This window comes from Sus scrofa, chromosome 1 (genome assembly GCF_000003025.6).
Source record: "Sus scrofa isolate TJ Tabasco breed Duroc chromosome 1, Sscrofa11.1, whole genome shotgun sequence".
Lineage (NCBI taxonomy): Eukaryota > Metazoa > Chordata > Mammalia > Artiodactyla > Suidae > Sus > Sus scrofa.
Window position 1 is genome coordinate 541,005 of NC_010443.5, and position 12,996 is coordinate 554,000.

The window sequence follows — 12,996 nt, forward strand, 5'->3', positions numbered from 1 at the left end:
CTCGGTGCGCGCCTGCGGCCGCGATGGAGAAGCGGGGCCGCGGCGGGCGGATGCCCCCGTCTCAGGCGCCTCAGCAGCCGCCGGCGACGCCTCGGAAAGAGAGGCGGCCTAGCATGTTCGAGAAGGAGGCAGTGAGTGCGGAGCGGCGGGACGCCCTGCGGGCCTGCGTGCGGCCCCGCCGAGGCCTTGGTTCTCCCCGGGCTTCCGCAGGCGCTTTTCCAGAAACAGGCTTTTGGTGTGTCTGGTGCTGCCACGCACACCCTGGGGGAGTGTCACCGGCCTGAAATGAGTGCACGTGTGCCGGGCTTCAAGCCGGGTTTTGTATACCCACGCCGAGAATGAGATACTTCGAGGGTTTGGTTTGGTTTTTTCTGAGGGCCACGCCCGCGGCACAGGCGGCTCGCAGTCTAGGGCTCGAGTCGGAGCTGCGGCAGCGGGATCCGTAACCCACCGCGGGGCCAGGGGTGGAACCCGCGGCCTCGAGCTTACACGTTGGGTTTATTTCTGTTAGGATACAAGGGGAACGCCAGGATGTTTTGAGTTTTTGAAAACAGCACTTGTCTCAGTCTTTGAAGAACCTACAAAGGAGAAATTAACTTACTATCTGAAATGAATGGAAAATGTCTCAGTTTTATTGGCGGTATAACACCAGGACTTCTCTATGGTCATGGTGTGAAAACCGTTATTTTAATCGATACAATTTTTTCTTTGCTTTTTAGGGCCGCACCTGCAGCTTACAGAAGTTCCCAGGCGTGGGGTGCAGTCAGCTACAGCTGCCGGCCTACACCACAGCCGAAGCAACTTCGGATCCGAGCCGCATCTGCAGCCTACACCACAGCTCCCGCAGCGCCAGATCCTTAACCCCCTGATTGAACCCACAACCTCAGGGATACTGGTTGGGTTCCTGCTGAGCTACACCAGGAAACCCTGATCCTCCATTTTTTATTGGAACTTTGAGAGAGAGAAGGATTGGTCCAAGGGTGCAAAACTAGTGATAGAGCTGGGACTTCCGGTCCACTCGTCTGTAATGGTTTCTTTTCATTCATGGAACTCGTAGTCAACAGAATAAAGGAGAGAGAGCAAGCAAAACACTAATTTTTGAAGCTCCCAAAACATTTAAAGTAACAGAGTTCCCCACCCCACATCTCCCCCCCCCCAAATCATGGCAACATTTCAGGTTCTGATGAGTTCTTTGGTGTCTGCCTTGTACAGAGGAGAGAAACTAAAGGAGAAGAAAATGAACAAGTTCACAGAACTAAAAAAAGCACAGCGAGGCTAGAAACCTGAATATGTTGGACCTTAAATTTATGCTCCCAGAAGCTATGTTGTATTGCCTCATGATAAGTGAGTGACAGGTCAATCACCTGTAGTGATGAAAGATGCTTGTATTTTGAGGCAAAGTTGCCTTTTATAAACTTAACTCCCTACTCAAGATCTGAAGTCTTGAAAAATGAGGAAGCCTGGATCTAAAAGGAGGGGACATGTAGATACACTTGCTATATAGGCGAGAATCTAGGAAATGGGCCAGGGACTAAGGCTGTACTTGCTTATGTGATAAGGATGTGATCAGTCATAACTGTCTTTAAAATCTGGCTTCTGGAGTTCCCGTCGTGGCGCAGTGGTTAACAAATCCGACTGGGAACCATGAGGTTGCGGGTTCGATCCCTGCCCTTGCTCAGTGGGTTAAGGATCCGGCGTTGCCGTGAGCTGTGGTGTAGGTTGCAGACACGGCTCGGATCCCGCGTTGCTGTGGCTCTGGCGGAGGCCAGTGGCTACAGCTCCGATTGGACCCCTAGCCTGGGAACCTCCATATGCCGCAGGAGCGGCCCAAGAAATAGCAAAAAGACAAAATAAAATAAAATAAAATCTGGCTTCTAGGAGCTCTTGTGCGTTGCAGTGCGTTAAAGGACCCAGTGTTTTCCCTGCAGGGGCTCAGGTCACTGCTGTGGCTTGGGTTCGGTATCTAGCCTGGGAACTTCCATACGCCACAGGGGTGACCAAAAAGCCCAGAACTACTTCCACAGGGAGGAAATTTGAAAAGACCAATAGTTGGGAAGAAACTGAGAAAGGATTTCACAAATATTCACAAAATGTGCCCGAGGATAATGAGTCCCTAATTAGTCATACTTAACTTTCTGGTAGCTGATAAGTCCCATGATACTAAGCACAGGCAGAACTAGGAACACACAGTTTAATCATCATAAATGTCTTTTGACAGGGATCAAACCTGTGCCACAACAGTGGGAACACCAGATCCTTAACCTGCTTAGCCACCAGGGAACGCCAATAAAATACTCTTAATAAGGAGAATACTACATCGGAGGGCCAATATATATGGAAGAAGTGGCAGGTAGAGCTTTCGGTGTAGTCGAATCTCTGTTATTTTTTAAGTCAATGCATGCCTTATCCCCAAGGTATTCTTTGCAATTGGGAGCCACTGGTGACACAATAGAGTTATCTTCCGCAGGTATATTGTAGGGAAGAGGGGATGGCCCTTAGCCTAAAGAAGCATTGTGTTAATCAAAAGGGACAGAGGACGTTGCTTTTAGGAGGTATGGGGAGTCAAGAATACCTCTCTTCCCCAGCTAAAATATAAAGTATTCTGACAGATGATCAGAACAGCAGGTTTACTTCTATTCTTTTTTGCTTTTTAGAGCCGCACCCGCAGCATATTGAAGTTCCCAGGCTAGGGGTCGAATTGGAGCGGCAGCTGCTGGCCTCCACCACCACAGCCGCAGCCACACAAGGTCTGAGCTATGTGTTCCACCTACACCACAGCTTATGACAACGCTGGATCCTTCGAGGCCAGAGATCGAACCCAAAACCTCATGGTTCCTGTCTGACTCATTTCCGCTGCACCACGATGGGAACTCGGGAATGCTAGGGGGTTTATTTCTGCTTAAGGACGCCTAGCAGCCAGCAGGGAGTAACTCCTACCGGAAGTGGCCCAGTGACACCGTCGTTTCCGTCGGCTGGACGTGAGACAAGACGGGACAGTGATCTCGAGGGAGGAGAACCAAGAACAGTGCCGTCTGGTGAGGGATTCCAGCTCACACCTTGCGGAGAGGCTTAGTCAGGAATGAGTGGAGGTTCAGGGTAGGTCAGGGTGGTACGAGTGTAGGACAGTGCTGGGGAGCTGTACAGATAGTGCCGGGGATCGGCAGGGGATCTTCCTCGAGTCTCTGGCTCAGCGCATCAGTGCAGCTGGTGAGCACGTTGCTAGTGGCTAGAGAAAGAACTGCCAGAAAGGAGCCCCCAAGAGCCTTGGACTCAAACGAAACAATTTTGTATTTTTTTTTCTCACAAGTAAGAGTGGAAAACCGTGTAAATCATTGGGCATTAGTCAGTGCTGAGAAGTGTATTGAGTAACCAGCAACAATGGTATGAAACTGAAAACCAATTACAAGATGAAAACTAAAATTCCCAAATATGTGGAGATTACACAGCATGCTACTGAGCAACCAGTGGATCAATGAAAAAGGCAAAAGAGAAAATACCTTGACAATTGAAAATGGAAATAAATACAGTATAACGAAATTTATGTGGTGCTGGAAAAGCAATTCTAGGAGCCAAGTCCATTGTGATCAATGTCTACTTCAAGAAATAAGAAAAATCTCAACGTAACTTTACACGTCAATGAATGGGAAAGAAGAACAAACAAAAGTCAAGTTAGAAGGAACGAAATGACAAAGATCAGAATGGAAATAGTCACTAACAGGACAGTAGAAAAGAAAAATGGAACTAAGAGCTGATTTTTTAAAATTGGAACAGAATTGATGAAACCCTCAGCTAGGCTAAGCAAGACCTGAGACATGACTCAAATAAAATCCGAGGCGTTCCCATTGTGGCTTAGTGGGTTACGAACCCAACTAGTATCCATGAGGATTCGGGTTCGGTCCCTGGCCTCGCTCCGTGGGTTAAGGATCTGGCATTGCCGTAAGCTGTGGGGTAGCTCGCAGACGTGTCTCGGATCTGGCGTTGTGGCGTAGGCTGGCACGTGCAGCTCCGGTTCAACCCCCCGCCTGGGAACTTCCATATGCCACAGGTACAGCCCTAAAAAGCAAAAATAAAGTCAGAAATGATGCAGCTTGGATCTGGCGTTGCCGTGGCTGTGGTGAAGGCTGGCAGCTGTAGCTCAGATTCGACCCCTAGCCCGGGAACCTCCATGTGCCGTGGGTGCAGCCCTAAAAAGAAAAAAAAAATCAGTAAAATAAAAAAAAAAAAACCCTCTCAACAGAGCGAATATAGAGGGAATGTACCTCAGCGTAATAAAGCCCACATGTGAGAAGCCTGCCGCTAACACCCTCAGTGACCAAGAGCTGAAAGCTGTTCCTCTAAGACGGGGAGCAAGACAAGGACGCCCGTTCTCAGCACTCTGGTTCAACGTAGTATTGGAAGTTGTTATTCTGTTACCACCCTTGGCCTCGCTCAAAACTCCAGACACACCAAACATGTCTCAGAGCATTTTGAGTCCTTCCTATTTCCTGTTCTTCCAGACGCCAGCCCAAACCTCCCTTCAGAGGAGGTCTTTCCAATTCTGTCCAGATGAGTCCCTCGTAGTGAGTTTCTCCCAAGCCATGTGATTTTATTTTCACAGGAATTACCACCATTTAAGGTGGCTCGTTCATTTCCCTGAATACATTTTTATTGTCTCTCGATCCTCCTCCATGAATGCAGAGTCTTGTGCGTTAATACAAGTCAAACAATTCCTGGCTATTACACGAAGCTCACCCCCGTAACTTCAGAGCCTGGAGTACTTCACTGAACCATCGTAGGCACTCGTGAGCATTCTTCAGGGTGTGTTGAACGTCACGGCATGAATGCTGGGTGACGAAAGCACGGTGTGATGTACACACCAAGCCAATACACTTTACCTTTTCAACTTCAGACCTACAAATGTGTTACCTAAGTAACTATTATTTATCCAAGGGCAAAACAGCAGTTCCCGTCGTGGCGCAGTGGCTAATGAATCTGACTAGGAACCATGAGGTTGCGGGTTCCATCCCTGGCCTTGCTCAGTGGGTTAAGGATCTGGCGTTGCCGTGAGCCGTGGTGTAGGTCGCAGACGTGGCTCGGATCCCGCGTTGCTGTGGCTGTGGCATAGGCCAGTGGCTACAGCTCCGGTTAGAGCCCTAAATAATTAAAATTATAAGAAAATAAAGGATAATATTTTCAGTGACTTCAGGGTAAGGAACATGAAGGGTTTTCCTTACACATGTCTCATAAACACTCAGTTGCCCTCTCAGAGGCCACTGTTGTACTAGTTCTTTTGCATCTTTTACGGATATTCTAAAAAGATGCATTCAAGTCTGCATTTGTGGGTAATTATGTTTATAAATAAAAGATAGCTATATTCTGTATCGAATTAATAGCTGGGAGCGACTCAGCGAATCTACATTAATTTCCAAGCTTTGTGTCAGCCCTGTCCCAATGCACAAGTGTTCTTAAAATGAAGTTTCATTTTACAAATAAAAAAAATCTCTCTCTCTCTTTCAGTATGCACAAATTTTAAGAGAAAGACTGAGAGAATCAATTCATGATGTTCAGTATGTAGAGCCTCCATTCGATGATTCGATTGCTGATATTGGTAAAGAATGGAAGAGTGCCCTGGCAAAATTAAAGTTTGCTAATTCATACAGAATGGAGCCACTGAAAAAGTTCCAGGCTCATTCCGTAGAAACGAAAGTGCAGCAGATATTAGAGGTGGGTTGATAGATATATATGACAGCAATATCTTAGTTATGGGGGGGCTGATAAACTATATTAAAATTTATGGCAGTTTAGTTACCCTGGTTTTTTGGTAGCATAAATCTCTGAAAATATAAAAAATACTTTGTAGTCATACTCAGTGTCTTCATGTTGATGCTAATACTAAAGCTGGAGTAAAGGAAATATTCTTTTGCTATTTCATTTAACTCTTAATTATTCATAAACTATCTCTCAGGCTCCATATTTCTCCCATACTGGAGGAATGAGTTTAAAAAACTGAAAAAAATATATACACACACTCATATGTGTGTGTGTGTGAAAAACTGGTTCATGACTACACATAAACACCTTAAGAACAGACAATTCCAATTTATGCATAGGGTTTCTTCTTCATTAAACTAGCAAAATCTAAATTCATTTAAGACAGTTTGAAGCCTAGACACACGTTTTCAAACTAGTCAACAGAGCTGCTTCAATTTTACAAAATTGACACTGTGCTGCTGATATTAATACCAATATTAATTATACTAGTTTTTGTAGCTGGGGCTACGTTGTTCAGATGGAAAGAATTCCCATCACCGTCTTCCCCCATAAAGTACCAAATTTAAAGATGTTTAAAGTGGAAATGATTGGTTAAGGGAACACCTTTCCTGAATCACACGTGCACCTTTGAGCACCAGATGCCAGTGCTTTTCTGACGACTAGATTCCCCCTGTGGGACTCCACCCACCCACAGGCTGTTCCACGTTTTAAAGACGCCTCCCTCACCTCCATCTTACAAGAAGCCTTCCTTTGGAAACAACTGATGTAAGCTAGCTCTTGAGAGGAAAGTGTGTGTTTAAATTATTCTGTACAGGAGTTCCCGTCGTGGCGCAGTGGTTAACGAATCCGACTGGGAACCATGAGGTTGCGGGTTCGATCCCTGCCCTTGCTCAGTGGGTTAACGATCCGGCGTTGCCGTGAGCTGTGGTGTAGGTTGCAGACGCGGCTCGGATCCCGCGTTGCTGTGGCTCTGGCGTAGGCCGGTGGCTACAGCTCCGATTCAACCCCTAGCCAGGGAACCTCCATATGCCGCGGGAGCGGCCCAAGAAACAGCAACAATAACAACAACAACAACAAAAAAGACAAAAGACAAAAAAAAAAAAAAAATAAAAAATAAATAAATTATTCTGTACAAGTGATTAATACCCCTTTCACTGTGTCAAAGTTACTTCTTAAGTGAGTTAACCTTTATTAATTCCGAAGAATATTTAGGAAACCTTTCTCCAACCTCCCTCCACCACCATAGACAGAAATGTATTTCTAAACAAATATTATCAGATAATATTTAGCAACGATATTATGCTCACAGCTCAGGAAGTACATTTAACTCAATTACACAATAAAATAATTATTAATTACCTTCTCTGAGCTAAACATTAATAACAAGCATTTTAATGTGAGTATACATTTTGGTGTGTCTCTCAGCACTACTACATAGACGGAGCTCAAGTTTATTGAATATAGTTGAATTTCAAACTGTATTTACATATGATAACCTGTGGAATTGCATGGAGCACAGTGGGGCCTGGAGCAGCTTATGGGCTGTGTAGATAGGTGGCCATGGGTCATAAAAAGGCCAGGGATTTCCCTTTGGGTTTAGGGAGTATTGAACAGAGCTGTAGACACAGAAATAATGTGTACATATGGAGCTTGTAGGTATCTTTCTATTTCAAGTGCTCATTATTTATTTAAAAAGAGCATATGTAAATAAAGCCTGGGATCTGTTAGGCATATTCAGAAGAGACAATGGATCTTGTTAAGTGTCCAAAAGATTGAGCCGCAGCCAAATGCCTGAGAGAAGTAAATGCTTCTAGACCAGTTTAGATACAAAACATTCTAAAAGGAACCCAAGCCAAAAAAGGGGGAATTTCTGTGGTTTTCCTTGCCTATAACATTAGCTGGTAGGCATTTATTTGTTATCACTAGAACCCAGAACACTGGTTAGTTTGTCATTGGTTCAAGTCAATGAATCAAAGGCAGGTGCCATCTGCTCACCAGACGCTCCAGGTCTGCTTCTGGTTTGTAGGAAAATGCAGTGCTTTACGGCCCACATCTGTCTTTCTCCAGCTATAAATTAACTTGTTAACAAACCTGATGAGAAATCTTTGAGTTCCTTATTTTCTCCTGGAGGCTGCAGGAAAAAAGCAATCGAATGAGAAGCCATAGGGAAAGGATTGGAGAGCAGTGTCCTTTAATGTGTGGAGACAGGAAGACAGGCACATCATAACGCAAGAGCTCCTGTCGCAGCTCAGCAGTTCACGAACCCGACTAGGGTCCAACAGGACTCGGGTTCCATCCCTCGCCTCACTCAGTGGGGTAAGGGTCCGGTGTTGCTGTGAGCTGTGGTGTAGACCAGCAGTTGTAGCTCCAGTTCAACCCCTAGCCTGGGAACTTACATATGCCGTGGGTGTGGCCCTAAAAAGAAAAAAAACCCAAAAGACTAACATAATAAAGGCTCTGGTTCCAAATACCTAAATTTGAAAAGGCTTTAAGGTTCTCCACCGAAGAATCCCCAGAAGCTTAGTTTTAAAACTCCTCTTGTGTCTCCCTGTGATTGTTTGGTAGAGTCAATCTAATAAAGGAAAAGGTACAGCCTGAGGGCTGGTAATGAGGCGCAGTTGAACATAATTTAAAAACCAAGCTTGGGAGTTCTCTTGTGGCACAAGGTTTAAGGAGCCTGAGTTGTCACTGCCGCAGCTTGGGTTGCTGCTGTGACGTGCGTTCGGTCCCTGGCCCGGGAGCTTCCACATGGTGTGGACACGACCAAAAAAAAAACAAAGTAAATTTTCTTCAAAACTGTTACTTACATAAATTAGCATATCATTAATATTATTTGATTAGAAATATGTGTATTTTTCAAAAAGTGATGTGTATTAATTAGACACATTTTGCTTACATTTTTATTTAGAAAATATTTGACTTAAAAATTAAACGATTTTCTTAATTTTTTTAAAGGAAAGTCTTAAAGATGTCAAATACGATGATAAAGTCTTCTCTCATTTGTCGCTTGAATTAGCAGACCGCATATTGTCGGCAGTCAAAGAATTCGGGTACCACCGTTATAAGTTCATTATAAAAGTATTATTTATTCAAAAGACGGGCCAGGCCATCAACGTAAGTACCTCCCCGGTCAGCAGGTACCACGTCCAATGGCCAGGTCTCCCTCTGACGGCCTGGCATTTATGCAGTGTCTTGAGGGCACTTCCAGGTCCGGAGGTGTCTCTTGACTGAAAGGGCCATTTTATGAACTGTATTTTCTTTCACTGTGAATTATTTGAAAAACACTAACCTAGAAATGGCAATTTTCCATTAATAATTTGTTCAGTGGTGAGCATATTCTATTCCTTGATCATGCCAGTTTTGACACAGTCATTTAATCATTCATTAGCCCACTTAATTTATTTAGGGCATTAATGAGGTACTGAGAAAAATACAGAAAATTATAAGGCATGGAGCATGATTCCCAAGAAGGTGTTCCCCTAGTCAGGGAAATAAAGCAGCAGAGTTCAGAGCTGAAGAAAATAAAGGGACGTGCGTTGTGCAACATCCCAGGGTCCCGGGGCCAGTTGGCCTAGGTAGGAACCTGGCTCGGACATAGTTCTTTTTCTTCAGTCAAACGGGGATGATAAAACTTACTTGCCGGGGTTCTCGCGAAGATTTAATGAGATTATCTGTATGAAAGCCCTTAGCATAGTGTCCAGCACAGAGTCCTCAATAAACGGAGGTCGATTATTTACAAATAAGAGTGTAATACCCCTTGGGCTGTGTGCATGTCTAGGGGGCTGAGAGAGGCTGCGTGGAGGCGGCACAGCCTGCAGGGCCCGGTGCGGGAGTGGACTGCACGTGGAAGCCCAGCACGTGGCCTTGGACGGGCCGAAGGCTGCTGGCCACACGGCGATCAGCCAGACCCCGAGGGAGCTGCGCCATGCGCTGCGCACACGCTGAAGGGATGAGACGCTTCTAAAGTGGTGATCAGTGCTGCACGGACAGGGTGGCTTCCTGGAGACAGGGAAGGCCACCTGATGTCTGGACAACAAGACACCAGCTGTGCCAAGCCTGGGGCGAGAGTCCAGGTAGAGAAACACGGGGCACAGAGCTGCTAAGGCAGAGACGAACTTGCTGTGCTCGACTCGTAACTCAGGTTGTGGCATGTCTAGGTAGTCCCAGCCCAGAATCCAGCCGCTTAAAACGTCGGCTATTTGCTCATCGTTCTGCGAGGCAGCTCGGCCTGGATTAGCTGTCGGGATTGTCTGCTCGTCTTGCCATCCGGAGACTCAGCTGGGCCTGGAGGTCCCAGATGGCCTCGCTCCCGTGTCCACAGCCCACAGGCGTCCCGCACAGGCTTCCATCCCTGGGGCTCCTCCAGCACCCCGAGAAGGGGAGCGCACAAGACCAGAGGTCTTTCTGGAAGCTGGGCAGTGTTACATGCCTTTGCGCAGAGCAGCTCCCAAGGCCAACTCACCTTCACGCGGTGGGAAAACGACTCAGCCTCTTGACGGGAGACGTCACAAAGCACTTTTGGCCGTTGTGATCCGCCGCAGAAAGGTCAGCGTCTGCAGGGCTTTGTAAGTGAAGCCGGGGAGTTAGGCTTTTCTCTAACAGCCTGCTTATGGAATCGATAAACCATTTCTTCCTTTCAAGACAAGGTCCTGCCAGACTTGCAGTTGAAAGTCTCTTAAGGATGAGAATAATTCCTTATAATGGACCCAGCAGAGCAGACTATATGCGGAATGACTAGGCCCAAAGCACCCGTACCTCCTGCTGCCATCCCTGGACCCTCTCTGCTGCGGGAGGTCACTGAGTCAGATACGCGCCGGCTCCAGGACAGACAGGATGGGCCCAGGAGGCATCACTCTTACTTACGTCTCTTCAGGAAAGGGAAAATTGGGCAAATTGCCTTTAAAAGATAACTAAGATAGTGATGCATCTTTAAAAAAAACAAACTTGTATAGACTTAAGAATTACATCTTAACCTGCTCAATCTAAAGTTTGTCTTCTAAACATTTCTCTCCTAGATCGCCAGCAGGTGGCTCTGGGACACCGCGTGGGACAGCTGGGTTGCGGCTAAGCATGAGACTGAAACTTATGTGGCACTGGCCTTAGTGTTTGCTCTTTATTGTGAATAGCTTGTTCCACGTACCAAAGAGTGCTTGCTTCTCACCTTTTCAGAAACACACGCCATTATATTATAGAGTTGGAAACATCACAGTAGTCTTAATTCGGTGTATTTTTATCTCCAATTGAATTTTCTTTCCTTTTTGCTTTTGAGGGCTGCGCCAGTGGCATGGGGAAGTTCCCAGGCTAGGGGTCGAATCGGAGCTGTAGCCGCCAGCCTACACCACAGCTACAGTAACACGGGATCTGAGCCACGTCTGCAACCTACACCACAGCTCATGGCAATGCCAGATCCTTAACCCACTGAGTGAGGCCAGGGATCGAACCTGCGTCCTCATGGATGCCAGTCAGGTTCATTTCCGCTGAGCCACGACGGGCACTCCCTAGTTATCGCTTCCTTACAAACATGATCCAAATTCATTTTACCTCTTGCTCAACTGGGAAAACCCCTTCCCGAGAAAAGCGCATTATCAGCTTAGTCCAAGCCTGAATTCAAGTAGCGAAACTTGAGGAAGAACATGGCAAAACCAGACTGAATGGTTTCACTTAAATTTGTGGGCACAGACCTCCCGTGGGCGAACCACTTGGTGTTTTAGAAACTTTGCTTTCCTGCTGTCCGCCCCTCCTCTCTCCTCCAGCATCCTATGCTCCTCTCATCTGCCCACTTGCAGCTCATGAGATCACCTCCTACTTCATTGAGAAGTATCAGGGAGTTCCTGCTGTGGCGCAGTGCAAACAAATCCAACCAGTATGCAGGAGGGTGCAGGTTCGATCCATGGCCTCGCTCGGTGGCTCAAGGATCTGGCGTTGCTCTGGCTGTGGCGTAGGCCGGCAGTTATAGCTCAGATTCAACCCCTAGCCTGGGAACTTCCACGTGCAGTGAGTTTGGCCCTAAAAAGCAAAAAAAAAAAAAAAAAAAAAAAAAAATTATCAGAGGAAAACGTCCAAGTTTTCCGCCACTAAATCTCTAAACCTACCCGCATCTGCCGCCGGGCTCTTTTCTCTCCTGTTAAGGGAATGGCTTGTGCTTCCTCCTGTCAAAGGCTAGCCCCCACGTCTGTGCTGCAGCCTGACCTTCTCAAGGGCAGCACCTTCCAGCATCTGTCTCCGCTGCACCAGGATTCTCCCCTTCCGCTGAGTCATTCTTGTTGGCCCGCGACTGTACTGTACCTTCTGTCCTCAAAATGGTACTGCGGTACCATTGAAACACCTTGGAACAATTAAAATCCCTAATTACCACCAAATTTCGAAATACAATGGACATCTTTCTGTCCTTATCTTACTCAGCTTCTCAACCGATAGTCGACCTGTCCTATTTTTGAAACAAAACAGCACCCTCTCAGCTTACTATACTTGATAGTTTTCTTCCTTTTCCGTCTCTATTTCCACCAGTATCTTTGGAATTCTTTTTTTTTTTTTTTTTTCTTTTTTGGCCACTCCCATGGCACATGGAAGTTCCTAGGCCAGGTATTGAATCCGAGCCGGAGCTGCAACTTATGCTGCAGCTGCAGCAGCGCTGGATCCTTACACCAGTTGTCCTGGGCCAGGGACTGAACCAGAGCCTCCCCAGAGACAAGCCGGTCAATAACCCGCTGTGCCAGAGTGGGAACTCTCTGGAATTCTTGATCTCAGGGACTTTTCCTCATGTATGTCTGCATATTCTAAGTGGTCTCAGAGTTTCACGGCTTTTTCTCTCACCACTCTCTTGCTGGTGCCTATCTCAGGGCCTCACTTAATAGTGAGATAGTATTTGATGAATGAATAAGCGAGTCCTTATATTTCAATTAGCTAACATAGTTCTTAGTTGGTTTCCATAAAATGTTTGTGAAACAACTGAATAATAACTGACATTATTTTTCTAATCCTGCAAATTAGGAAAGCAGGGGGTCAGAGAAACAATTTATCCATGATCACACAGTTAATAAGTGGTATTATTAACACAGCTGGTATTCAAAGTCTAAACTCCAAACCTCTGTTCTCACCTGCACGTGATACGACCTCCGTGTGTATTTCACTCCTGACTCCAAGAATCCGCCTTCGTGTACCCTCGTCTCAAGCCAAGCCGGAGTGATCGGTGTGTCTGAATGCCAAGGGCATCCCCTCTCCGTCTTTTCCAGCCTTGACCCCTAT

At 46.3% G+C, this 12,996-nt stretch overlaps 1 protein-coding gene across 1 annotated transcript; it reads left to right on the plus strand.

Moving 5' to 3' along the window:
• On the plus strand, positions 6 to 11,014 carry TCTE3 (t-complex-associated-testis-expressed 3). The gene is made up of 4 exons (XM_021085664.1): positions 6 to 131; positions 5,497 to 5,703; positions 8,707 to 8,865; positions 10,767 to 11,014. The coding sequence occupies exons 1-4, from the start codon at positions 24 to 26 to the stop codon at positions 10,875 to 10,877; spliced, it is 585 nt and encodes a 194-aa protein (XP_020941323.1). The 5' UTR covers positions 6 to 23; the 3' UTR covers positions 10,878 to 11,014.